General features: G+C 63.7%; 2 protein-coding genes and 1 long non-coding RNA gene across 3 annotated transcripts; 1 reads left to right on the top strand and 2 right to left on the bottom strand.

Moving 5' to 3' along the window:
* On the bottom strand, positions 1-3,894 carry Gcgr (glucagon receptor). Its single transcript, XM_090351374.1, has 13 exons — positions 3,710-3,894; positions 3,521-3,623; positions 2,730-2,837; positions 2,534-2,655; positions 2,346-2,452; positions 2,110-2,266; positions 1,873-2,032; positions 1,744-1,804; positions 1,522-1,591; positions 1,067-1,155; positions 804-942; positions 651-692; positions 1-388 (listed from the first exon to the last, which is right to left on the bottom strand). The coding sequence occupies exons 1-13, from the start codon at positions 3,764-3,766 to the stop codon at positions 212-214; spliced, it is 1,392 nt and encodes a 463-aa protein (XP_090207500.1). The 5' UTR covers positions 3,767-3,894; the 3' UTR covers positions 1-211.
* Positions 3,895-14,482: 10,588 nt separating this feature from the next.
* Positions 14,483-15,561, top strand: LOC150052110 (uncharacterized). Its single transcript, XR_016538377.1, has 2 exons — positions 14,483-14,765; positions 15,206-15,561. It is a non-coding gene; the product is annotated as an uncharacterized LOC150052110 (long non-coding RNA).
* A 3,421-nt stretch (positions 15,562-18,982) lies between these two features.
* Positions 18,983-24,111, bottom strand: Slc25a10 (solute carrier family 25 member 10). Its single transcript, XM_090351371.1, has 11 exons — positions 23,912-24,111; positions 22,019-22,138; positions 21,832-21,946; positions 21,694-21,742; positions 21,530-21,571; positions 20,863-20,906; positions 20,648-20,718; positions 20,291-20,383; positions 20,059-20,136; positions 19,268-19,324; positions 18,983-19,180 (listed from the first exon to the last, which is right to left on the bottom strand). The coding sequence occupies exons 1-11, from the start codon at positions 24,002-24,004 to the stop codon at positions 19,079-19,081; spliced, it is 864 nt and encodes a 287-aa protein (XP_090207497.1). The 5' UTR covers positions 24,005-24,111; the 3' UTR covers positions 18,983-19,078.
* Positions 24,112-25,409: the final 1,298 nt, after the last annotated feature.

The raw sequence follows: 25,409 nt of genomic DNA, 5'->3' as shown, positions 1-25,409 counted from the left end.
CACGGCTCGAGCTCTTTACTGGAGGACACGTCCATGTACAGGAACCTGGGGGCCCCAGAGTAAAGACCACAGCGCTCCCCTGCCCAGCTCCCCACCACACCCACGTCCGTCCATCTGGCTGTCCCAGGGCAGGGAAAGATGCAGACATCCGGCACCGCTGCCTGGCTGCCCTGCCCCCAGCTGCAAGTCCACAGCGTGGTTCTGGAGGCGCTCAGGTCGGGCTCGCACACAGCCCTCGGCCAGCCAGGGGGGCCTCCACAGACGGGTCCCGGACGGTCCTGAGCTGGAGCTTCTGGCAGGGGGCCCCCTGGCTGCCGGAGAGCTGCTCCGCCCGCAGCACCTTGCCCTCGTGCCAACGTCGCCAACGCCGCCGCAGCTCCGCTTGCACCTAGGGATGCCAGGGCCATCCTGGAACCCGTCCTGGCCCCGTGGGAGCCCACCTTCCCGCTCCCCGGCCCTGCCAGGCCTCGCCAAGGAGCCCAGCTTCAGTCCTGAGGCTCCCCCAGCAAGGCAAGCAGATGCCCAGGGACCCCTGCATGCGAGGAGGCCCAGCCCTGGACCCTCAAATGGGAGGCTGGGATGGACACACAGGGGCGCGGGGGCAGAGCCTCTGAGCTTCCCCAGCCCAGGTCCCAGCCCCACCCACCTACCTCCCTATTGAGGAAGCAGTAGAGGACAGCCACCAGCAGGCCCTGGAAGGACAGCGTGGTCAGGCAGCAGCCTGACCACGAGCAGCCCCGGAAGGGCCGCGTGGCCAGGGCAGCAGCCTGGCCCCGTGGGTGGGAGGGAGTGGCAGAGGTCACCTGGAAGGAGCTGAGAAAGAGGTCAAAGAAGAGCTTGGCGGAGCGCAGGGTGCCCTGGGCCTGCTCGTCAGTGACAAACGCGAAGAGCATCTCGTGGACACCCAGGAGGGGGATGAGAGTCAGCGTGGACTTGGCCAGCCTGCGAGGGCCAGAGCCTGAGCACCCGCGGCCGCCTCCCCCCGCGCAGGCCCCTCCGCGTGGGCCCCGGCCCTCCACCGGCTCCTGCCGGCTCTGACGGGGCCTGGCCGAGCCCCCTCACCCACCGGAGCTTGTAGTCTGCGTAGGGCGTGCGGTGGGCCCGCAGCTTGACCACAAGAAGGTGGACGATCCGGACGAAGATGCAGAAGTTGATCTGTGTGGGGTGGACCCGAGTCAGTCCAGGGCAGCCGAGGACCAAGCGGCACCCGGGTGGCCCCGCTTGTCCTCTCCTGTAGGGGAGCCTGTAGCCAGGCAGGCCTGGAGCATGCATCCTGCGTGGGCAGCGCGTGGGGTGGGCAGCGCCCAGGGGGAGGCCGGGCCCCTCCTCCTCCTGGCAGGATACTGTTCTAGTCAGGCTGGTGAAGGCCAAGGAAGGTAGGGGAGGGCAGCGGGTCAAGAGTGCCTCCCTGTGGAAGCCGGAGCGGGAGCGGGAGCGGGAGCCGGAGCAGGGAGGCAGGAGCAGGAGCAGAGCGGAAGCTGGAGCGGCGGCCCGGAGGCAGGAGGCGGCTCCACGGCTCACCAGGATGGCCAGGAAGACGGGGACACGCAGGATCCACCAGAAACCCATGTTGTCATTGCTGGTCCAGCACCTGCGGGCGAAGCAGACCCCAGACCCCGCCTCCATGCTGCTGGGATCCCAGGATGCCTCTGGGAAGGAGGGGGGGGGCCCGTGCCTGGGCACTGTGGCCCCCAGCCCCACAGAGTCCCACCAGAGACCCAGCACCCAGAGCCCGATACTCACTGCACATTCTCAAACAGACCCTTGACCACCGCCCAGGGGACGACGAACAGCAGGGGCGCACCTGCGGGGGCAGCGGCTGTGTGCCGGGCCAGGCTCCCCCGCTCCCCCGGCCTCCCCCAGCCTGCTCACCCCAGCCGATGCCGAGGTAGGTGGCAAAGAAGCTCCTCTTGGGGAGGGCGGGGTGGCTCAGCAGGCCGTGCAGGTACAGGCCTTCCACCAGCAGCCAGCAGTAGTTGGCCACGACGCCGTACTGCATGACCACTGCAGCCACGCGGCAGCCAGCCACGGCCTGTGCGGGGTGCGATGTGAGCGAGGGCCACGCCGCCCAGAGGGCTGCGGTCACCCGGCCGGGCCTCCCCAGCTCACCCCGCTGCTGAGCCACACGCCCACACTGAGGTCGTCTCCGAGCTGCTGGCTGTAGCGGGACTTGAGCAGCCCGTCGATGACGAGCACCGAGCTGGCCTTGAGCACAAAGGACGCGAACAGGTTCCCGTGGACGTAGTTCCGGGTGCAGTGCAGCTTGCTGTGGGGACAGAGCGAGCGTCAGCGCCGCTGGCCTCCCCGCCACTGCACTGCCCGGGAACCTGCGGGTGCTGGCCTACCTGAGGCCCAGGAGGACGGCCAGGGCCAGGAGCAGGGCCCCCAGCGACAGGCTGTAGCCCATGGTGTAGATGACCTGGAAGCTGCTGTACAGCTTGGCCACCTCCCTCTGCAAGGCACGGAGCCGGTCAGGCAGGGCGACGGCCCGGCCCCCCGCTCCGCCTGTGTCCCCCGCCGCCCCAGGGCGCACCTGCACCTCCATCTCCTCGCTGTCCATCTGGCACTGGGAGGCGTTGCGCCCTGGCTGCCCCTGGGGGCCGGGGACCCACCGCCCATCAGGCCCACACCTCTTGAACACCAGGCGGTGCTGCACTGGGGCAGGGAAGCAGCTCCGGTCAGCGGCCCCCGGTCCAACCCCACCGGTCTCCCCGGGTCCTCCAGGCTACCTTTGTGATGCCATGGCAGGTACCAGGGACAGGAGACGTTGGCAGTGGTGTTGGGGGCGGTGTCAGGCCAGCAGGCATACTTGTCGAATGTTCTGTTGCAGACCAGCTCTGAGCAGCCAAAGGGGCCCCTTAGCAGGACGGAGACTGGCCAGGACGTTTTGTCTCCTTCCGAAGCCTTCTGGGAGACCGTGCCCACCTCCCCTCCATGCCAGCCCGGTCCTAAACTTGCTCAGGGCACCTTCCCTTGGTGCCCTTCTCTGCAGAGTGCCCCACAGTCGCAGAGGTCTCCCCTATCCTCCTGCCTTCAGGCCCTCCTCCTCTTAGCATCTCCCCAGAACCCAGCTTCCCTGCCAGCAGCGCAGGCTGCCCCCCTCTGTCTGAATGACAGCACAGCCCCTAGGGTGGGTTTGCCCCAATCTTTCTGCACCCCAAGTGACTGATGCTGGCCTGAGCCTTCAGGCCAACCCCCTCCCTCTCCCTGTGTTCTCTGCCACCCCACCTGCCCCTCTGTGTACTTGCCCATGGCAAGCTCAGCAGAAACACAGGCAATGTCCCGGGCTAGGCAGGGGGCCGCCAGCAGCAGGCAGAGCAGCTATGCCCAGGCCCAGGGGCATTCTGCCATTTCTGCTGTTTCCTGTCTATGACTGAGCAGATCACTCGCTCAGTTACCTCACCTGCAGATGCAGGCCAGGGGTGCAGCTTGCAGTGCCACAGTACCCAGGAAGCCTTCCTGCCGGAGGGCTGGGCGGGGCACAGCGGGGGAGGGGTGCTCGCCGGTGGGCGTGGCTCACCGGTGGGTGGGGGCAGCAGACTCAGGTTGTGGTGACACTGGTCGCCATAGAGCTTCCACTTCTCAAACAGGAAGTCCATCGCCTGGGCACCGGGGGCCTGGGGCTTCAGGACAAGAAGAGAGAGCGGAGACGTCAGCCCTGAGGGTGGACAGGTGCCCGCCCCCGGGGCAGAGGCCTGGGGGCGCCCACCTGACAGGCCAGCAGCAGCAGCAGCAGCTGGCTGCAGCAGGGCCCGGAGTGGGGCATAGCTCTGCGCAGCCGGGCCCCGCATCGGTCAGGGGCGCCCTTCGGGTCTTCCGGGGATGCACACCCTTTCTGGGGCTGCAGAGGACCAGAACGCCGGAGCCTGAAGAAAGTCCAGACCAGGCAGGGCCTGCCCCCTGCCCCGACCCAGCCCTACGAGCCGGAGTGCTGAGGACAGTAGAGGAGGCAGGGAGGGGACACAGGATGGTCGTCAGGTCCAGGCAGAAAAGGGGCCGTGGTTGGGGCTGTCTCACCTGCCCACCCCCGGCTCCGTTCAGTGGCAGCCGCTCCCTACCTGCTCACCCACAGCCTCCCCACCTACTCTAGGTAGGCAGCCTAACTCGGGGCACAGAGTTCAAGAGCAGGGTGCCTGGGCAAGACACCCCTGCCACTTGGCCCCAGTGCTAGGCCAGCTTTCAGGACTCCAGGAGCCAGGTATTTGCGGGTGGGGGGGGGCTGCTCAGGTGATCTTTGAACGCATCCTTCCAGGCATTTCTGCTCTCCTCCCGCCCCCCTGCTGCTCCTGGGCTTGAACTCAGGGCCTGGGCCCTGTCCCTGAGCTTCTTTTGCTCAGGGCTAGAGCTCTACCACTTGAGCCACAGCACCACTTCCGGCTTCTTCTATCTTCTTCTATTTATCCAGTACTGAAGAACCAAACCCAGGGCTTCAAGGGAGCTAGGCAGTCACTCTACCACTAAGCTACACTCCCAGTCCAGCCAAACCACTCTTGAGAGGTCCTTATTTACTTATCTATTTATTGTCAGTCCTGGTCTGGAGCTCAGGGCCTGAGCACTGTCCTTGAGCTTTCTCAAGGCTAGGGCTCTACCACTTGAGCCACAGCACCACTTCCGGCTTTTTCTGTGTAGGTGGTACTGAGGAATCAAACCTGGGTCTTTGTGCATGCCAGGCAAGCACTCCACCACTAGGCCACGCTCCCTTATATATTTTGTCAGCCATGGGTCTTGAACTTGGAGCCTGAGCACTGTCTCTGAACTCTTTTGCTCAAGGCTAGCACTTGTCTCATGGACTTTACTGCCAAGGCTGGCTTTGAACTGTGACCCTCAGATCTCAGCCTCCTGAGTAGTATGGCAGGTGGGGGCCACCACAGCAGTGTTTGTTCCCCCAAGTGGACCATGGCAGAAAGCAGGGCCGAGGCAAGTGCAGAGCTCTGGGTCACACAGGGCCTGGCAGAAGGCCATAGTATCTGACTTGGGGGTGGAGGCCTGAGCCCAGGCTGAGGGACCCACAGAGTGGAGCACCGGTGGGAGGGGCCAGACATCTCAGCCCTGGGGTCTCATTGTCCACCCCGGGGCTGCCCGGCCCTCCCCTAGAGCTGCTGGGCTCCAGCACCCAGGGAGGGAGCGTGGGACCCGGGCCACCACTGGGGGGTGGACACGGGAAAAGGGGTGCTGGCTGCCCTGGGAGGAGCCCAGTTCTGCCTCAGGATCCCTGCTGGGAAATGGACGATGCTCTCTGATGCCCAGTGAACTCTGGAGACTGAGGAGAGGGAGCGCGCACTCCGGGCGGGCTGTGGCCCAGCCCCTCTCCCTCCCAGGCCCCGGGGGGCTTTGGCGGCCCTGCCACCTCCCTGCCTTTCCTCCTGAGCTCACCCAGAGGCCCTCTCCACCCCCACTGCCAGGCTCGGGGCTCCCCCTGTAACCCTAGTTGCTCAGGCGGCTGAGATCTGAGGGTCGAGGTTCAGCCTGGGTAGCAAAGTCCATGAAACTCTTATCTCCAATTAGTCACCAAAAAGCTGGACAAGGAGCCGTGGCTCAAGTGGTTGTGCGCTAGCCTTGAGCAAAAAAAAAAAAAAAGCTTGGGATAGCCCTCAGGCCCTGAGTTCAGCCACGGACTGGGGAGGGGAGGGGAGGGCAGGGGAGGGGAGGGCAGGGGAGGGCAGGGGAGGGGAGGGCAGGGGAGGGCAGGGGAGGGGAGGGCAGGGGAGGGCAGGGGAGGGGAGGGCAGGGGAGGGGCCCAGGCCCGAGTCAGGCCTCCGGTCTCAGCACCTAAGGGGTCTCTGATAGGAATTTGGGAAGGGGCAGAGGCCGGCAAGCCCTCGTCTAAACACTCCTGTGACTGGCACGAGAGCGGGCGGGCGGGCGGGCAAGCCAGAGGAAGCTGTGATTTGGGGGTCTCTGCAGGAAGCGCAGGCACCCCATGGCCTGTGAAGAAGAGGGTGGACGGGAGGGGCCGGGAGCGCCGGGCGGACCGCGGACTCAGGGCAAAGGGCTCTGTCCCCGAGGGTCACCCACTGTGGGGTAAACACCGGGGTCGCCATCCACAACCTGGACAAATATTTGTGGAGCCAGCGAGCGCCTGGGGCCCAGGGTGACCGGCAGCCAGGTGTGGAGGGACAGCGCGGTGGCCCGGTGAGCAGGGGCGGTGAGGAGCGCGGCGCCGCTCTTCCCGCTGGACTGGACTCAGATCCCTGAGGATCTGAGAAGCCGGGTCCTCCCCCCTCCCCAGCCCCTCCGTCCTCCCCCTCCCGTCCTCCCCCTCCCCCTCCCCAGCCCCTCCCGTCCTCCCCCTCCCATCCTCCTCTCCCCCCTCCCCAGCCCCTCCCGTCCTCCCCCTCCGGTCCTCCTCTCCTCCTCCCCCTCCCATCCTCCCCCTCCCATCCTCCTCTCCCCCCCTCCCCAGCCACCTGGGCTGCCTGCTGCTCGCTGGCTGGCCGCTGGCCGGGCAGGACTCGGACCCCTCGCAGGGCGCAGGGCGCAGGGCGCAGGGCGCAGGGCGGGGTCTCCCCGGCCCGGGTCGGGGGCTGTTTTCGGAGGGGAGCAGCGCGGTCAGCGCTCGGGAGCGGGCGGAGCGGGCGGGGGTCGCCGGGCTCCCTCCCCTCCCCCTGTCCAGCGGCCCGGGGCGGAGCGGGCGGAGCGGGCGAGGGTCGCCGGGCTCCCTCCCCTCCCGGGCTCCCTCCCCTCCTGGCCCCGACGCCCTCACCTTGCTGGGCAGCAGGCGGTCAGGAGCGGGGCGGAGCAGCCCGGCCTTCCCGAGCCGCGGCCTCGCCGGGCGGCTGGACGGGGAGGACCGGAGGACGGGAGGGGGGAGGATCGAGGGAGGAGGACCGAGGGAGGAGGGGCGGAGGGAGGAGGACGGGAGGGAGGAGGGGCGGAGGAGGGGCGGCCGGGCCGGCGGGGGTCGAAGGCCGCATGCGGGCGCCCCGGGCGGGGATCCCGCCGCCCCGCGCCCCCGCTCCCCCCCTCCAGGCCGGCGCGGGGGCCGCTCCGCTCCGCTCTGCTGGGGACAGGGTCGCTGCCCAGGGGACGTCCCGGCGGGGCGGAGCGGGGGACAGCGAGGGGACAGCAGGGGACAGCGAGGGGACAGCGGGGGGACAGCGGGGGGCAGCGAGGGGACAGCCGGGGGCAGCGGGGGACAGCGAGGGGCAGCGAGGGGACAGCGGGGGACAGCGAGGGGACAGCGGGGGACAGCGAGGGGCAGCGAGGGGACAGCGGGGGACAGCGAGGGGCAGCGAGGGGACAGCGGGGGACAGCGAGGGGACAGCGGGGGACAGCGAGGGGCAGCGGGGGGACAGCGAGGGGACAGCGGGGGACAGCGAGGGACAGCGGGGGACAGCGAGGGGACAGCGGGGGACAGCGGGAGGACAGCGAGGGACAGAGAGGGGACAGCGGGGGACCGACCGGGGACGACGGAGGACGGCGAGGGGATGGCGGGGGGGACGGCGGGGGACCGGAGGGGGTAATGGCGAGGGGGCGGCAGGGGGGGGGCGGCGGGGGGACGGCAGGGAACAACGGGGATACCCGCCTTGGCCCAGCTCCACAGGTGGGATCTGGGGATCTGGGGATCTGGGGAACTGGGAATCTGGGGATCTGGGGACCTGGGGACCAGGGGACATGGGGATCTGGGGAACTGGGGACTTGCATAGGGTGGACGTGCGCGGGTGGACGTGGGTGGGGTGGACATGGAGTGGACCTGCGCAGGTTGGGGCTGTGACCGGGCCCTTTCCTGTCGGGTCTGGCCACGTGGAGGGCAGGGCTTCCTCCTGAATCTGGACGACCCAGCTGCGGCCAGCATCGTGCAGTGGCGCTGGACGGCAGGGGCGCCTCGGTCCAGGGCCCTTTGACCCTTCCAGGGAGCTCCATGGCCCCAAGCTGCCCACAGAGTGCTGCCCAGCCACCTGGGTCATCCCCACCGCTGTGCCCGGCTGCCCTCTGCCTCCTCGCCCTGTGCAGGGCATGGGACCAGCGCCGGGCCAGCAAACCCTGGGAAGCTTTCAGGCCTTCCCATGCCCTGTGGCCCCCGGGGCCCCACGGCTGTGCCTTTTACTACAAAGTTCTCCATGCTCATCCTACTGAGTGAAACAGGCCACGTTGCCACGTGCGTTTCCTCATGAAGGACATAAAGGACCAGCGTATGGGAGAGGAAAGGGGAGGTGGATAATCTTAAAATACATGGCACCCGTGTGTGAAGATGGCAAAAAAGGAAGTTCTCTGCAAGGCAATGCATGCAGGATAGGCGCCCCTCCCCAGACTCCCTGGCCCGCCCTCCCCACGCCTCCTCCTTGGAGACCCTAGGAGGCCTTCCACGAGGCACTTCCCCCACCTTCAGGCCCCCTCCCCTCCTCTGGAGTCCCCCCTCGGGTTCTCCTCTGGCTCCTGGGTCAGCTCCTGGGCTGAGGTCAAGTCTGAGGGGAAGACTCACCTGCAGACCTCGGCTCCTGCTCCGGGGGGACACAGGCCCTTTCGCCTGTGGGGCTGTGCACCTGCAAGTGTCGCCTCCTACCTGGTTCCTGTCCTTCCACACCCGTGAGGCACCCAGCTTGCTCTGCCCCTGGACCCCTGCCCCAGCCCCTGACTCAGGAAAAGCAGCCTGGAGTGTTTTGCCTTCTGCACCCTCCTTCCCTCTTTTTTTTTTTTTTCCCCAGTCCTGGGTTTGAACTTAGGGCCTGGCACTGTCCTTGAGCTTCTTTTGCTAGTGCTCTACCACTTGAACCACAGTGGCATTTCCAGCTTTTTCGTGTATGTGGTACTGAGGAATCATGCTGGGCAAGCTCTCTACCACTGAGCCACAGTCCCGCCCCCAAACCCGCTCTACCATCCTTTCTGAACCAGCTGAACCCCTGCCCCAGAGCAGCCTGTTCTGTTTTGGCTCAGACAGTGTCCAGGGGGCAAAGGTCAGGGGGCAAAGGTCTCACATCAGGTTGCACCTGTGTGGGGGAGCCTGGGTGGGGGCAGGGCAGGGCAGGTCTGCCAGTCACCCACCCCACACCCCACCCCACCTCCCTGGCTGAGCAGTGAGGGTCCTCTGGAGGTCCCGGGTGAGGGGCAGGGGAAATTCTGAACCAATGCCACCGTGTGGGGGGCAGGAAGAGAATGCGGGAGAGGGGAGAGGACCCCACACCCCAGGAAGGGGAAGCCACTCAGGACGGAGGGGACGGGAGAGGACCCCACACCCTGGGAAGGGGAAGGGAAGCCACTCAGGGCGGAGGGGATGGGAGAGGACCCCACACCCTGGGAAAGGGGCCTGGGTGCGCAGTCCACTGCTCTAGGCCCAGCAGGTCAGCTCAGTGAACCTGACAAATCCCCCCTGGCCAAACACTCAGGCTCCTCCATCTGAGTCCCACTCGTGGTCACCTGTCAAATCCAGTCTAAGCAGCAACTCTGTTCTGTCAGCAAGACCCCTCCCCTCTAGACAGGACGCCCAGCCCCTCTGCCCCGAGCACAGCAGAGGCTCTGGGGCTGGCCTGCCTTCCGCGGAATCCCACGAGGGCAGTCTAGCCAGAACCCTCCCTCACCCCCACGTTCCTACCAGCGATTTTCCACCCACTGGGCCCCACCAGCCCCTCGGCTCTCTGCTGCAGTGCTCTGAGCACATCCGACAACCCTGGATAAATCACGCTGGCTGGCCTCTCCACTGTCCACTTCTGAGTTTCTCTGACGTTTGAAAGACATAAACAGAGCTGGGACTGGGAGTGAGGGGGGCTGGGCCTTCCCACGTAGCCGGCAGGCGGCCAGCCTGGGACCAGGGCGCTCGGCACGTCCACCCGCCTTGGGGGCTCTGCACTGGAGGGGCTGCCAGGCCATGCCCGGGGCAAGCTGCAGACCCAAGTGCAGGAGCGGGGCCGGGCCTCCCATCAACAGGTCTTCTCCCTCCCTCCCTCCCTCCCTCCCTCCCCCCCTCCCTCCCCCCCTCCCCCCCTCTCTTTCTTGTGGGTCGTGGGGCTTGAACTCTGGACCTAGACTCTGTCCCTGAGCATTTCAGCTCAAGGCTACCCACCTACCCCTGGAGCCACAGTAATTAATTGGAGATAAGAGTCTCATGCTTTTAGTGCCAGGGCTGGCTTTGAACTGAGATCCTCAAATCTCAGCCTTCTGAGTAGCTAGGATTACAGACGTGAGCCACCGCGCCCGACCATGTCTCTCTCTCTCTCTCTTTTATTTTTTCTGCATTCTTTTGCAAATCTAGGGCTGTAACCCAGAGCCTGGCATGCTCTGGACAAGGGTTCTTCCACCTGGAAGCCTCCTTCCATGTCTTTCAGTACTTCTTTGTTTGCTGAAAGCTTTAAATTTGATTTGTAGTCCTCCCAACTCGGCCTCCCCGTGCTAGGATTACAGGTGTGTGCCGTGCTCAACTTATCTTAGTATGTGTCTTTCTCTCTTTTTGTCCTGCTGGTTCTGGAGCTTGAACTCAGAGCCTAGGTGCTGTCCAAGAGAGACACAGGGTGGGGTAGGGTTTGCCCAATGACAGCACGGTACCACTTGATCCCTAGCTCTGTTTATGGGTTTTGGTGGTCAGTTTGGTAGTTGACTGGAGGCAAGTTTCCTAGACTTTTCTTGACCAGGCTGGCTTTGAACTTCGATCCTCAGATCTCAGCCTCCTGAGTAAGCAGGGCTATAGGCTGAGCCACCAGCACCCAGTGAGGCAGTGAGGTTTTTTTTTTTTTTTAATTATCCTTAAAAAGTTCTACAATTCACCTTGCCACATGGTATTTTTTGTTTGTTGTTGGTCAAGGGGCTGAAACCTAGGGCCTCGACGCTGTCTCTGAGCTTTTTTACTCAAGGCCAGTGCTCTACACTTGAGCCACAGCGCCACTTCTGAGGTGAATTGGATATGAGTCGCACAGACTTTTTTGTTGCTATTGTTCAGACTGGCTTCAAACCAAGATTCTTGAATTTCCACCTCGTGAGTAACTAGGATTATAGGGTGAGCCACCGGTGCCCAGCTTTCAGTCTGGTCTAATGATATAGTGAATCACATTTACCGAGTTGTCAGTCATGGGGCTTGAACTCAGGGCCGGGTGCTGTCCCTGAAGTCTTGATCCTTGATCAAGGATGATGCTCTACCACTTTGAGCCACAGTGCCACTTCTGGTTTTCTGGTGGCTAATTGGAGGTCTCACAGACTTTGTTGCCTGGGTTGGCTTTGAACCACGATCTTCAGATTTCAAACTCCTGAGCAACTAGGATTACAGGGGTGAGCCATCGCCATTTGGCTTTTCAGGACATCTTCTTTTCTGCATCTGTCCCTTGGGCATTAGTTTAGTTCGTTTTCTTGCACTAAGAAAATGGGTTTGGGGTACCAGTAACGGTGACCTCACAATACAAGCTAGAAATTGTTCCCTCATTTTTTACTTCCTTCAAGTTTGTATAGATTTGATGTTCTTGCCCTGTGGACACAGAGACGGTCCCCTCTTTCCTGTCTTTGGCAGGACTGGGAGGTTGAATACGTGAGCTTGTGAGGTAGCCCTCTGGCATTCAGCCACACCACCAGCACTGCATGGAAGGACTAGAGTGCTTTTTTTAAAAAACAAAAACAGTCCTGGGGCTTGAACTCAGAGCCTGAGCACTGTCCTTGGGTTTTCTAAAGGCTAGAGCTCTGCCACTGGAGCCACAGCACCACTTCTGGCTCTTTTCTATGTATGTGGTACCAAGGAATCCAACCTGGGTCTTCATGCATGCCAGGCAAGCACTCTACCACTAGGCCACGCTCTTGCCCCTACTTTTTCTTTTTTTGCCAGTCCTAGGCTTGAGCTCAGGGCCTGAGCAGTGCCCTGGATTTTCTCAAGGCTAGAGCTCTACCACTTGAGCCACAGCACCACTTCTGGCTTTTTGCTACGTATGTGGTACTAAGGAATCGAACCCGGGTCTTCGTGCACACTAGGCAAGCACTGTACCACTAGGCCAAACTCCTGGCCCCAACTTTTTTTTTTTTGCGGGGGTGGGGGAGTCAGTTGTGGGGTTTGAACTCTGGGTCTGGGCCTGGGCACTGTTCTGAACTCTTCATCTCAAGGCTAGTACAGCGCCACTTCCCATTTTCTGGTCTCGTGGACTCTTGCCCTGTGTCTTCAGCTCTCAGCCTCCTGAGTAGGTGAGATGACATGCGTGAACCACTGCCACCTGGCTCAGGATGCTATGTTTGTTTGTTTTGCCAGTCCTGGGCCTTGAACTCAGGGCCTGGGCACTGTTCTTAGGCAAGGCTAGAGCTCTACCACCTGAGCCACAGCACCATTTCTGGCTTTTTTCTATGGTGCCAAGGAATGGAACCCGGGTCTTCATGCATGCTAGGCAAGCACTCTACCGCTAGGCCACACTCCCGGCCTCAGGGTGCTATTTTTATGGATATTGCCACATTACTTCCTAAAATAATTCTGCCATATTTCAGTGATGAGACTCCAGTCCTGCCAGAGAACTGGAGGTTACTCAGCTCTGCTGTGTGGAGTCCTGGGCCCCCAGCAGGCCTCCTTCTGCCATAGCAGTTGGCAACAGACAGATTAGAGGCTCCTTGGGGAAACGGTCTCCCAGCTGGCTCTTTAGCTGTGCAGACAGTCTAGGTCTGCTGGCCAGCTGGCGCCGGGGTCTCAGCTGGGGAGACAGAAACCTGCATCCTGCAGCACTCCCCTGGGCCCTGCTCTTCTTCCCACACACTCCGGGAAGGCTGCAGCAGCTTGGCGCCTGCGGCTAGCCTGGAGCTAGTGTGTGTGTGTGTGTGTGTGTGTGTGTGTGTGTGTGTACGCATGTCTCCATGTGTGAGCATTGGTATCTGTGTGTCCAGGTCTATGTGTGTAATAAGTGCATGTGTCTCTGAGCCCATGGGTGGTGGAGATGTGGGCTGGATTGTGTGAACCCCTGGCCTGAGGGGCTCCTGTAGGCCATGTTCTGGCACTTCCCCAAGTCCTAGAGGGCTGAGTGCGCCTCAGGGACCAGCAGAGGCAGGAACTCGGGCGGGCGTGGGGAAGAGGTGCCTGCTGAGCCCGGAGTGGAAGGCTGGTGAGCTCTCATCTCCAGGGTGGAGAGGTCTGGCGGGCCTGCAGGTTGGAGAGGGGACTCAGGGGAGACAATGCCTGCCCAATGCCAGCCCTACCCGGCCCCCACCCACCCTGACATCTTCAAGAGGGAAGGGTGCTGCAGGGCACACCCTGCTCTGGAATCACGGGAAGCCTGGGGGGTCAAGTCCAAATCCGTGTGGAGGCTGGAGTCTTGCAGGGCGAGTTGTGGGGAGGGCTCTGGGCCGGGTGACTCTTCCACAAGGGAGGCCTATGGCATTCTCAGCCCAGGCCTAAAGACTTATGAGGGGGAGCTCTTGGGGTGCCTGTGCCTGTGACAGGGGGTGGCCCTGCAGTGACCTCGGTGGCCGTGGCAGCTGGTCCCTGCTCTGGTGAGGGACTCAGGCTGACAGGAGGCCTGGAGGGGACACGGCATGTGGGGCCTAAAGTTCTCACCCAGAAAATAAAGCAGACCTGAGGGTGCCAATGGGGTAGGGTGGGGGAGACTCTCATGGAGATAGTAAGAAGAGTGGGTGGGAGCTAAGGGGGGGGCAGAGGCCCCGCCCCGCCCACCATGCACATTCCTGTACTTGTCCCAGGCCCCCTCTCAAGCACACCACCCTCAGTCACCCACCGTCCAGTCCTAGGTCCAGAGCAAACGTCACCCTCCCCCTGCCTCCCCAGCCAGCCCGGGTGGCTCTCCGGGAAAGGCGGCCTCTCCGCTGGCTGCCGTCCGCCCTGGCTCCCTGGGTGCTGGTGATGCTGGGGCGCTGCGGGGCTGCAGGCCTGCGGAACCCAATCCCACCCCATCCCGGGCGCCAGCTGAGTTCCGGGGCGGCTGGGCGGCCGGGCAGCACGGTGCCCCCAGGCCTGGCGGGCCCCCCGGCAGGAGGCGGCTGGCACTGACGTCCGCCCGGAGTGCGGGGCGTTTGGAGTGTGCAGATCGTTCACGACTCCAGCCAGGCGCGGGAAACACTTCCGCTACTTTTCCTTCGCTGGCCGAGGCCGGCTGGCCGGGGCGCGCCGCGTGGCCGCCACCCAGGGGCCTTCCGCGGACCCGCTGCGCGCGAGGCCGGCCCCGGGGCGCGGCCGCGGCGGGAAGGGCAGGCCTGAGACGGAGGAAGTCGCTCGGGGGAGGGCCCGGAGGGCGGAGACCGGCCCCGCGGGGACGGGCCGCGGGGGACAGCGGCGGGGCGGGCCATCGGCGCGGGAGTCCCCGGCCCGCGGGGCGCAGCCCGCCGGACGCGGGGCCTGGGACGAAGGGGTGGGCGGGGCCTGACGGCAGAGAGGGCGTGGCCCGACAGCCTGGAGATGCGGTGGGCGGGGCCTGACGGCAGAGAGGGCGTGGCCCGACAGCCGGCGGGGAGGTGGGCGGGGCCTGACGGCAGAGAGGGCGTGGCCCGACAGCCCGGCGGGGCGGTGGGCGGGGCCTGACGGCAGAGAGGGCGTGGCCCGACAGCCCGGCGGGGCGGTGGGCGGCCGGTGGGCGGGAGGGCCGGGCCGGGTCTGGGCTCCTCCGGCTCGGCTCTCCCTCTGGTTCCGGAGGGAGGCCAGGGAGCGCCCGGTCGGCGTCCCCGCGGCATCCGCACACGGGCCCCTGCGGCCCACTTGGGACCTCTCCGGGACCGCTGGGGCGGCCGGCGGCGCGAGCCTCCCCTCCCCGAGCGTCTGGAGCCCCCGGTCTTTGGGAGCCCGGGGCACGTGAAGCACCGGACCACCAGCCCAGACGCGCGGAGTCACCGGAGCCCCGTTGGTCCCCCCGGGGCCGTGAGGAGCTGGGCAGGTGGGGCGGGCGCCGGGGCCCAGGCCGGCCGGTTACGTCCCATTTGATAGCGGTTCGTGGGAGGGCGGAGTCCCCGTCCCCGTCCCCGTCCCGGTCCCCGTCCCCGTCCCCGTCCCCGTCTCGGTCCCCATCCCCCCTGCTCCCAGGAGGCTGAGACCCGAGACCGAGAGACTCTAAACCAGGGATAGGTGCTCGGCTCCAGGGAGGGCGGCAGCCTTGGGGCAGCGCCAGGCCGGGTCGACCCCAGGACCTCCGCCGGCAGGGGGTGAAGACGAACCGGGCGGGGGTGGCGGGGAGGCGGAGGGGCGCGTGCGGGGGGTGGCGGGGGGGGGCGTCCGCGGGGGGCGGGGAAGGTGGGGCCCCCAGCAGGGATTTCACACCCCACCGAGGGGGTTCCAGCTGAGTGGCTGCAGGATTGGCTCACATGCTGTCATTTCCAGGGCGCGTCCACCGGCCCCGGCGTTGGCCAGGCGGTTTGGGGAAACCTTGAGACTCTCCATGGCTTGGATTTCCGTAGAACCGAGTCTGAATTCAAAATGGCTGCGCTGTGGTTCGCGCTCTACGGCCGGGACGAGGCCGGGACGAGCCGGGAATGGGCGCTCATCGGTGACACCGACAGTGCAGCGGCCCGTGGCTCAGGTCCGTATTAGCTGCGCAGAAGGCTGAGATCTGAGGATCCATGTTTGGAGCCAGCCAGGGAGGAAAAAGCCCCAGGGGCTCTGTAGAAAAGCGGCCCAGGGACAGCTCCCAGCCCGGAGTCCAAGCCCTGCAAACGCACAATAAAAAGGGGCCAGAAGTGCGGCCTACTGGTACAGTGTCTGCCTAGGACGCACGAAGTCCCCAGTACCAAAAGCTGCAAGTGGTGCTGTGGCTCAAGTGGTAGATCGCTAGCCTTGAGAAAGTCCAAGGACCCAGGCCCTGAGTTCAAACCCCAGGACCAGCCAAAAAAAAAAAAGTGTCCAAGGACAGTGCCCAGGCTTTGAGTTCAAGTCCCAGGACTGGAAAAAAAAAATACAAATTGAAAAAAAAAAAGCTGGAGCAGTGACACAGGCCTGTCATCCAGTTGTGTGGGGGTGCAAGTAGGAGCTCAAAGTCCAAGCAAAAGTGTGAAACCCACAGACGCAGCACTGTGGTTCAAAAGACAGTGTATTTCCTTGAGCAAAAGAGCTCAGGGACAGTGCCCAGGACCTGAATTCAAGACCCAGGACAGAGGAAAAAAAAAAACTGCCCAAAGTAACAAAAGCAAGAAGGGCTAAGGACGTGGCTCAAATGGCAGAGCCACCCCTCCAGCACCCTCTCCTCCAAGTTTTCCTTCTCTCTCTTGAACAAGGACCAGAGCTTCTCCAGTCTTGTTTGTCCTTCCTAGTGTAAATTCCAGCTCCCTGGGGGTTCCGGGAGAGCACTGCCCTGGGGAAGGTCGGAAAGGTCAAGGCCCTGGGCTCTGGACTTGGCCGGGTACCAATTATATAAAAATCCTACTGGTGAAAGCAGCAGGGTAAATCATTCCCTGAAAGCAGATGCAGGCTCTGGGGGAAGATGCTGGTCGGCCACTCACATCCTCCACCTAAATCTGCTCAGGGCTGCGAGTCCAGAGTGGCTAGGACGCAGGCGTGGGCCAAAGGCCTCCCGCTCCAAAACCATTTTCATTTGATCAGTGTGTTATCTCCTTGCTTATGTTTTGGTCAGAATCCACTGAGAAATCTGAAATCATGAAAGAAGTGGTTGTATAAAAGAAAAAAAGCAAGATGGGTGTCTCTCAGTGAAGGAAGTGCTTAGCCCAGCCCTGGAAGCCTCAAGATGGGGCTGCAGCCATTAGGGGGACTTGGGTCGACCACTGCCAGTTCCTCTAATTTCAGGACCAATCAGAGGAACCAGACATGTGCCCCTGAACCCCACTGGAAGGCAGCCAGGTTACCCCCGCCTCCACCTGACCCCCATGAATTAACAGCCGAGCCCAAGGCCCAATCCCAGTTAGCCCAGTTACCTCTGGGCTTGTGGAGGGGGCCTGCCTGCCTGGGCTCCAGCCCTGCTTGTTTCCTGACAGTAAATGGTTGCTTTCTGTGGGTAAACTCGATCCTATAAGAAAAAGGCCTGAGACTGACGGAAGACTGCCCTGCCTTGGCACTGGGCCCAGAGGCCCAAGAGGAAAATGAATCAGCTCTTGGACCTGGGTTCACATGACCTGCAGATGGGCTGGGAAGGTGGACGTCACACAGGACTGGCTACTCCTCTCTAGCCTAACAGCCCGGCGGGGAGGAGGACAGAGGTTTCTACGGCAACGCTGCCCTGCCCCCAGCTCTGTACAGGGCAGGGAGCTTGGACTGGCTGGCATCTTCCCCTGCCCACCCCACCCTGCACCCTGCTCTGCATGGATGGCTGCCAGGCCTGACCAAACCAGACTGGGCAGTTTCTAGACATGAGAGGAGGCTGGGTGAGGTGGCAGCAGCCCTTGGAGGAGACCTCAAAGCAGTTTTGAGAGCCTGCCAAGCCAGCAGCCAAACCAGCAGCCAAGTCAGCAGCCGCAGGGTGTCCTGGGAGCACCCCACTCCATGGGGAAATTACATTACTTTTGATAATGCAGACATTAGAACCAGGAATTAAAAACAACAAAAAACAAGCAGCTAAGCAGGGTGGACCAGGTCTGTCATTCTAATTATTTGGCAGGCAGAGATCAAGGTATCCAGGTTTGGGGTCAACCTAGTGTAAAGCTGGAGATGAGGCCAAACCCTAAGCCAACCCAGGCCAGGCTCGGGTTGTACTGTGCCCCCCCACCCCCTGCAAGCCCCAGACCCCTGAGTGGTTTCCAAACTCTGTCCCTTTCCTGTAAGGGTCTCCTCCTCCCCTCCGACAACAGAATACAGCCTTCAACTGTGAGCAGTGTGAAACCAGGAATTCCACTCACAGGTGGACCCCAAGGGCCGGTGCGTGTGGAAACACCACACCAGAACCTTCTCAGCCCCAATCAGTAACAAGGCTCCCGAGTCCCTGCCACACGGAAGACAGGTGGTACCTGGCCCGGACCCTGTTGGTCATGGGGCTTGAACGCGGCCTGGGCGCCGTCCCTGAGCTCTTCAGCTCAAGGCTACCACTCTACCCCTAAGCCAAGCCCCGCTTCCTGTTTTCTAGAGGTTAAGTGGAGATACAGAGTTTTGTGCCTGGCTGGCTTTGAACCTTGATCTTCAGATCTCAGCCTCCTGAGTAGCTAGGATGGCAGGAGTGAGCCACCACACCCAGCCTGGCTCTTTTTAGTTGATCATGGGGCTTGAACTCTGGGCCTGGGCACTTGGGTGAGCACTTCAGCTCAAGGCTAGTGCTGTACCACTGCTGGTTTTCTGGTGGTTAACTGAAAATAAGTCTCATAGATTAGTGCCCTGAGCTGGCTTTGAACCTCAATCCTCATAGCTCAGTCTCCTGAGGAGCTAGGATGACAGGCGTGAGCCACGTGTGTGTGTGTGTTTGGCTGGGGTTCACCCTGAACTGTAATCAGCCCATCTCAGCCTCCTGAGTAGCTAGGAGGACGAGCGAGCCTCAGCCTTCCTAACTCCTGGTGGGCAGACAGCCTTAGTGCAGGAGCAGTGCCTGCCCTCTAAGGGTGGGTGAAGAACCAGAGCAGGCCACCTGGGTCGCTCTCCTTTATTAGACCCCTGCAGAGCCACGTGGGCAGCGGTGCAGACAGGTTTGGTGCCTGGCTCTGCACAGGGGGATGCAGGGCGCTTCAGTGGCGGGCAGGGTCACGTGACCGCCAGCGTAGAGGAAGCCAAGCCCTGGAGGACCATTAGCCCGCTGCTCTGGTGTGAGGGACGCGGGTGGCATCAGGTGGGAAGTCACAGCAGGCAGTCTTCTGGCAAAACCAACTACAGCTGGGGCTGGACATGGCACTGGATGCCTGTCCCAACACGGCAGTCCTGTTCACGGTCCCCTGTCCTGCAAGCGCTAGCTTCAAGGACTCGGGAAGAAAAGTGCACGAGGCCATGTGGCCCGGTGGCCAGCTGCGTGGACACTGGCTCTGTGAGAACAAACATGGGCCGGAGGAGGGGCTGCAGGGAGTGGGAGGCAGAGCCAGGAAGCCCCTCCTGGCGCTGGGCCGCGTCCGGCAGAGCAGTACAGTGCAGGGACCTGCCTGGAGCCCTCTCTTCTCTCCCAGGGGGCTGGGACAGAGCTGAGGTGACCTCCAGGGTGAGGGTGAGACAAAGGCCACTGGAGTCAGCCCGGCCCAGGCAGGTGGGAGCCTGGACAGCCCAGGGCCCAGGAGACCAGGGCCCTGCCCCAACCCACCGCTCTTCTGAGGAGCCCGGTGCCATGATCCTGCGGCATCAAGTCGGCACTCGGATGCCAAAGTGTTTCCGGAGTTGTTCCAGAAACACAAAGGTGAGCACAGTGTGGGGCACGAGACGGATGCCAGCGGGAAAGATGCCCTGAAGGAGACGCAGAGATGGAGATGGGGGTGGGGCAAGTCTTACCCACCCCACCCCGGCCCACCCCACCCTGCCATTCTGCCCCACCTTGAAAAAGGCCAGTGGTCCAAGCTTGGCGGTCTCCATGAAGCAGTGGAAAACACCCTAAAGAGGGAGATCGGGAAGACGAACAATGGCTCTCAAAGACACGCATGAGAGGAGGGAGTGTGGCTGAGTGGTAGAGTGCTTGCCTGGCATGATTCCTCAGTACCACATACACAGAAAAAAAACTGGAAGCAGTGCTGAGGCTCAAGTGGTAGAGCTCCAGCCTTGAGAAAACCCAAGGACAGTGCTTAGGCCCTGAGCTCAAGCCCAGGATGGACCAAAAAAAAAAGATACAGATGAGTGCCCAGGTGCTGGCTGGCTGGTGCGGGCCTGAGCACACCTGTGAGTGGCCTCTAGCCAAGGACCAAGGCCTCCCACGAAGGTATGCTGGGTAGCGAGGCCATGTGGCCTGCATGGTCCAGCCAGCCAGGGGCCATGGGCAGGGAGGATGAATGGAACCATGGAGCAGAGCGGCAAGGGAGAGTCAGGGCCACAGGGAGACAGACACACAGGCACACAGGACGGTCTGTGGGACAGGCAGTGGGCTTGGCTCTGTGCAGGGGTCAGATTGGGCTCAGGCAAACTCTGACACACGGGGGCCTACACTTAGGGCCTCGAGCAGCTCTCACGAGGTTTTCCTTGCTCACAGCCTGGGTCGCGGGGATCTAGACACCGTCTAGGGATGCAGTGGCTGTGTCCCCAGGACACCAGGGCTTGGAGCCAGGCCAGCAGCCACCCTGCCCTCAGGAGAGGCGCGAGGGGAGCAGAGCACGGTGGCGGGAGCAGCTCCTCACCTGGTACTCGCCCCTGGAGTTCATCAGGCGCGTCTTCAGCACATCCAGGGGCTGGCACAGGAACGTGGCGCAGCCGCCCTGGGGAGGAGGCTCCTTACCAACCAGCTGGTGGGCGTCCTGTCCACCCAGGCTGCCGTGGGCACTCCCGACCCCCTCCGCAGTGGACCCACGGATGTGGTCCAGCGGCTGGACAGCCTCCGAGCGGCGCTGGCCCCCCCCCATGCCCACTCACCGCGATGAAGCTGGCCACCAGGTGCGTGACGATATTGTCAGGCAGGTGCCCCGTGCTGAGGACCAGCTGCTTGGCCTGGTCATAGCAGGACAGCTGAGGGGAAGCAGCAGTGGTCAGGGCCCAGGGGAGCCCTGAGCTCGGGGAAAGTCGACTGCACCCCACAGGGAGGTCATGGGGGTCAAGCACCTGCTCGGCCTGTCACCCCATCAGTCACCACGCCTGGTCCGACGGGCAGGCCTGTGCTCACCCCCTCAGCGGGCCAGCGGCCCACGGAGCCCTCAGAGGAGACACGGGAGACTGTCTGCCCAGAGGGCCCGCCACGCCCGCTGCCAGCTCTGCCTGGCACAGGAGCCCTACCTGGCCCACGGTGACCAGAGCCCCGCGGCTGGACGCCATGGTTGCACCGGAGAACAGCCTCTTCATACCCTCTGCAGAGGAAGCACAGGTCAGGCGCTGGCCCCCGGCTGAGCCGCTACCCTTGGCCACCGCCACCGCCCCCTCCCACCACCATCCCACCTGCACCCGCCCCACTGCCCCCGGCCGTCCCGTCCCTGGCCGTCCCGTCCCCTCACCTTCTCGGGCCACGCGGTACAGGCCATCCAGGGCGTGGGCATAGCTGTCAGGGAGGCAAAGGGACAGGTGAGACGCGCCCGCCCTCTAGCCCGCCCCAGGCTCTGCAGGTGCCTCATCTCTAGGCTGGCTGCTCCGCCCTGCCTGCCGCTTCTTCGGGCCCGAGAGCCCAGCACAAGCATCAACCAGTGCCTTGCGGGGTGGGGGCTGCGGCACCCGGGTCCACGCAAAGCCGGCCTGCCACGCGCTGAGACCTTACCCTGCCACAAGGGACCCAGAAACTGCGGGGCCCCTGAGGGGAAAGCTTGGCGGGCTCAGCCTGTGACCCTGCAGCAAAGGCAAGGACAACGCGGCGGGGTAGGGAGTGGCCGCGTCTGGGGTGACACCGGTGGCTTCCCCTTGTACCCTCAGCCCCTGTGCGTGTGCACACACCTCCCCCGCCCCACTCCTTACAGCAGACTCCGCCAGCCACAGACAGGCCCAACACGGGCCCACAAGACTCCTCTCCACAGAGGAGCCCAGAGGCAAGGGACCCATTCAGAGTCAGGCCCTGAGCTCAAGCTCCAGGACCGACTGTGGGGGGGCCCTGGTTCTGGAGAAGGCCCGCCCATCCCAGAGGCCGGGCTGCTCAGAGGTCTGCTGGCCTCCGCAATCAAGCCCACTACTTACTTGCGTCGCTGGTCCGGGGGCAGCTTCACGTCGTTCTGCATCCTGAATCAGGGGGAGGGGCAGGTGTGGTGGGGTGGACACACCGGCCCCTCACAGGGGGCCAGCCCCCCCTGCACCAAACTGCAGATCCCAGCAGTCACCCCTGGGGACAGGTACACACAAACCTGACATTGACCAAGTCGGCAGGGGTCCCCACAAAGCCTCCAATTAGACCTGAGGCGACAGAAAACATCAGGGCAGAGGACAGGGGGCCAGCGCCCGCCCCCATCCCTGGGCGCCCCCATCCCCTGCCCAGAACTCACCACTGGCCCCGCCCAGCAGGACCTTGCTGTAGAAGGGGAGGGGGCCCTTGCTGTCCTTGGACAGGTGGTCTCGCAGGCTCTCGTAGATGGCAAAGCGCGTCAGCGAGTAGGTCATCTAGGGGAAAGCCTGGCTCAGAGGCCGCCCTGGCCCCGCAGGGCCTGACGTGGGGGCAGGAGGGGCGCCCACCTGTCTGGCCAGCGAGGCGCTCAGGCCATTGTAGAGGGCCAGGACCCCGTCCGTTCGCACCACATGCAGCGCCATGCCCGTCATGCGCATCTTCACCTCCTGCTGCGTCTGGAGGTGAACCTGGGGGGGGGGGCACAGAGCAGTGAGGGGTGCGGCCGGGGCCAAGGGCTCCTCTAGAGATGGGGACAGAAGCAGGGCCGAGAGGTGCTCCCGTGGGCTTGTGTCCGAGGCTCTGCCCAGGATCCTGCCTCACACAAAGACCATCAAACCAAAACAAAAAAACCCTGAGGGAACAGGGAGCGCGTGTGCCTGCCTGGCACGCAGAAGGGGTGCTGAGGCTCCAGTGTAGAGCACTAGCCTTGACAAAGTGCAAGCCCCAAGTCGAGATTTTTTATTTTGCAGGTCATGGGGCTGGGCGCTGTCCCTGAGCTCTTCAGCTCAAGGCTACCGCCCTACCCTTGAGCCAAGCCCCACTTCCTGTTTTCTAGAGGTTAACTGGATGAGTCTCAGGTCCTTTGTGCCTGGGCTGGCTTTGAACCTTGATCCTCAGATCTCAGCCTCCTGAGTAGTTAGGATGATGGGCCTGAGCCAACAATTTTTTCTATGAGCTTCCAATTTTTTTCTATGTATGTGATACCAAGGAATCCAACCCCGGTCTTTGTGCATGCTAGGCAAGCACTCCACCATTAGGCCAAACTCTGGTCTTTTTTTTGTTGTTTGTTTTGCTTATTTGAAGGTAAGAGCCTCATGGAGCCAGGAGTGTGGCCAAACTCTGGGCCTGGGCACTGTCTCTGAGCTTCTTTTGCTCAAACCTAATGCTCTACCACTTGAGCCTCAGCACCACTTCCGGGTTTTCCTATGTATGTGGTACCAAGGAATCGAACCCCGGTCTTTGTGCATGCTAGGCAAGCACTCTACCACTAGGCCACACTCCCAGGTCTCCAAAACTGTTTTTTTTAAGAGTCACAGTGAGCAGATGTTAGGAGAAGGAAAAGGCCTGACCATAGCCTTCCCTGCAGCTGGGCCTGCTGCCCACTGTCCCTTGACCCTGGCACTCCCCAGTCCAGAGGGCAGGCCTGCCCTGACTGGGTAGGAACTGCAACAGGACAGCACCTGAGCGGGCAGGGCAGTGACGTCTGAGGGGCCTTGGGGCAGTGGACCACAGCCAGCAGTTGCTTGGCCTTGAAGGCCCGGCCAGCCTGACTCCCACTGTGGAGGAGCAGATCCAGAAAAGTAGAAAAACAAAAACCAAACAGCCACCTCAGCCTGGAGGAGGAGGAGCCCATCCCCAAGCAAACTGGGCTTCCTTGCTTTGCCATTTCACCACTCCTGGCCCAGAGCGGCACGGGTGCAGTCCGCTCCAGGACAAGCCGGGAGGCCCAAGACTTGACTGAGCCAAACGCCGGCAGCCCTTTATGAAGCAGGAGCTGGACGCCCGAGGACAGGGCTGAGGAGGCAGGGCTGGAGGGGCCCGGGCCGGCGGGGCGGCTGCAGCCTCGGCTCTGCACACAGCCCCTCGGCCAGCCCCGGGAACAGGGGGAGGTCTGTCTCATGGTGCTCCATAAGGCAGTAAGAAAGAGCAAGTAAACTTCTCGGGTGGAGCCCGGGGCCTCAGACGTCGGGGGCCGCCACAGCGAAGGCCGCGGCGGGCCGGGCCGGGCCTGGGCCGCCTCCGGGCGCCCGAGCGGCATCGACCGCCGGCGGCCGAGGTAATCACCGGGTGCTCACCCGGGCGGGGCCCCGACCTCCGCCCCGGGCCCCGGCTCCGGCCCCCGCCCCGATCCCCTGCCCCGATCCCCGCCCCGGGCCCCGGCTCCGGCCCCGACCCCCGCCCCGATCCCCGGCCCCGATCCCCGCCCCGGGCCCCGACCCCCGCCCCGGGCCCGGCCTCACCTTGAGCAGGTCCAGCGGGTGGGTGCAGCAGGCGGCCCCGCAGGAGGCCAGGCCCCCGAAGTACCAGCGCGACACACGCACCTCCGACGCCATGGCCGGCCGAGCCGCCGCACCCGGCCCCTCCACGGCCGACGCCGGCGCGCAACTCCGGCCGCAACGACCCGCACCCGGTTCAAAGAGCCGGCACGCGCCCGCGCCGGCCGCAGCCAATGCGCCCGCGCGGCGTGGGGCAGGGCGGGGCCGGGGCGGCCACGCCCCCGGCGCGGCGAAGCCCCGCCCCCGGGGGCGTGGCCAGCGCCGGAGCGCCGGCGCCGCAATCCCTGGGCCGCCGGGAGCCCGCCGCCCGCCCGCCCGTCCCCGCCCCCCCGCGAAGTCACCCGGGTGGGGTCACGCGCCGCGGCCGTGGGCCGGCGCCCGCCCCGGAGGGCACATTCGGTGCTTGAGGACTGGACGACATCCCCGCGGGGCGGAGGGCGGCGCCGGGCTCGGCGCAGCCGCAGCTCCCGGGCCCTGTCCCGCGGACGCGGGCCGACGCGGGGCCGAGGCTCCCGGTGGAGCGAAGGCGTGAGCGGCCCAGACCTGAGCGGAAGCTGGGGGTCACCAGCCAGCCGGGAGCAGCCACCGTGGTGTGGTTTATGTAACCCGCGAGCGACCCCAGAGTGCGCACAGTGAAAGCAGCCCCGGAATGGCCCGTCTGGGTTGACGTAACCAGGACTCCCTCCAGCAGGGGTGGCGTTTGTTTTCCACAGCCCCAGAGCCGCCCCGGCCGGCCATCTAGGGCTCCCCCATCCCGCCCGCCCGCCCTCCCCCCAGGGCAGATGGCAGCCCCGCCTCCCCTCAGCCCGCTGCGCGGTGCCCGCTGCGCGGCGCCCGGACAGGGCCCAGAGGTCGCCCGCCGGGATAAAGCCTTGCTGAGACCTGGGCACCACACCAGGACCCCGCAGACTGGAGCTTGGGAACCAACAGACCACCAGTCAGGATGTAGGACAAGTGGTCCGTGGCACAGAAGTGGCCAAGCAAAGGGCTGCCGGGCCCCGTGTGGTATAAACGAACTGGGCTGGTCACAATGAGACCAGAGCAGGGGCGATGGAAACCTCAGTGCAGGCCGACCAAAGGCAAGTTCCCAGACCAGAGTGGAGGATCTGAGGGATAGAGCTCATCAAGGCCTCACCTCCATCAGCCCTCGGGGCGCCAGGAATAGGGTGAAGACCTGCTTGAAGAAGCCAGGCCTAGAGCTAGAGACGCCTGTGTTTGCGTGGTAATCTTGCTGTAGCCCAGTCTCCTCAGTGACTCTAGCTCCACACCCTCAGACCCAGCTTGAAGGGACTTTAAGCTGGAAATGTGAATAGCCAGAGATTGGAGGGGGGATATGAAATAGAAAACGTGTCAAAGATGGAAGCTTTCTAGGAAAATGTTCTTTAAACCCCAGACCAGGGAACCCAGTAAGATCCCCAAGGAGGCAGCTGGGTATGGTGACATGTAACTGTAATCCCAACCC

This window comes from Megascapheus bottae, chromosome 17 (genome assembly GCF_031878675.1).
Source record: "Megascapheus bottae isolate mThoBot1 chromosome 17, mThoBot2.hap1, whole genome shotgun sequence".
Taxonomy (NCBI): domain Eukaryota; kingdom Metazoa; phylum Chordata; class Mammalia; order Rodentia; family Geomyidae; genus Megascapheus; species Megascapheus bottae.
The sequence above is the reverse complement of the archived record's forward strand: the minus strand, read 5'-3'. Positions and strand labels throughout refer to the sequence as shown.

Bases quoted from the DNA above. Each gene is read 5' to 3' on its own strand.
- Gcgr (XM_090351374.1), bottom strand. From the start codon at position 3,766: ATGCCCCACTCCGGGCCCTGCTGCAGCCAGCTGCTGCTGCTGCTGCTG. The intron at 693-803 runs GTGACCTCTGCC...CTGTCCTTCCAG, and splicing joins TCTTTCTCAGCTCCTTCCAG to GGCCTGCTGGTGGCTGTCCT. The intron at 389-650 runs GTAGGTGGGTGG...TGGCATCCCTAG, and splicing joins ACTGCTTCCTCAATAGGGAG to GTGCAAGCGGAGCTGCGGCG.
- Slc25a10 (XM_090351371.1), bottom strand. From the start codon at position 24,004: ATGGCGTCGGAGGTGCGTGTGTCGCGCTGGTACTTCGGGGGCCTGGCC. The intron at 21,947-22,018 runs GTGGGCGCCCCT...GCTTTCCCCTAG, and splicing joins GCGCCTCGCTGGCCAGACAG to ATGACCTACTCGCTGACGCG. The intron at 21,572-21,693 runs GTTTGTGTGTAC...CCCCTGATTCAG, and splicing joins GCCGACTTGGTCAATGTCAG to GATGCAGAACGACGTGAAGC.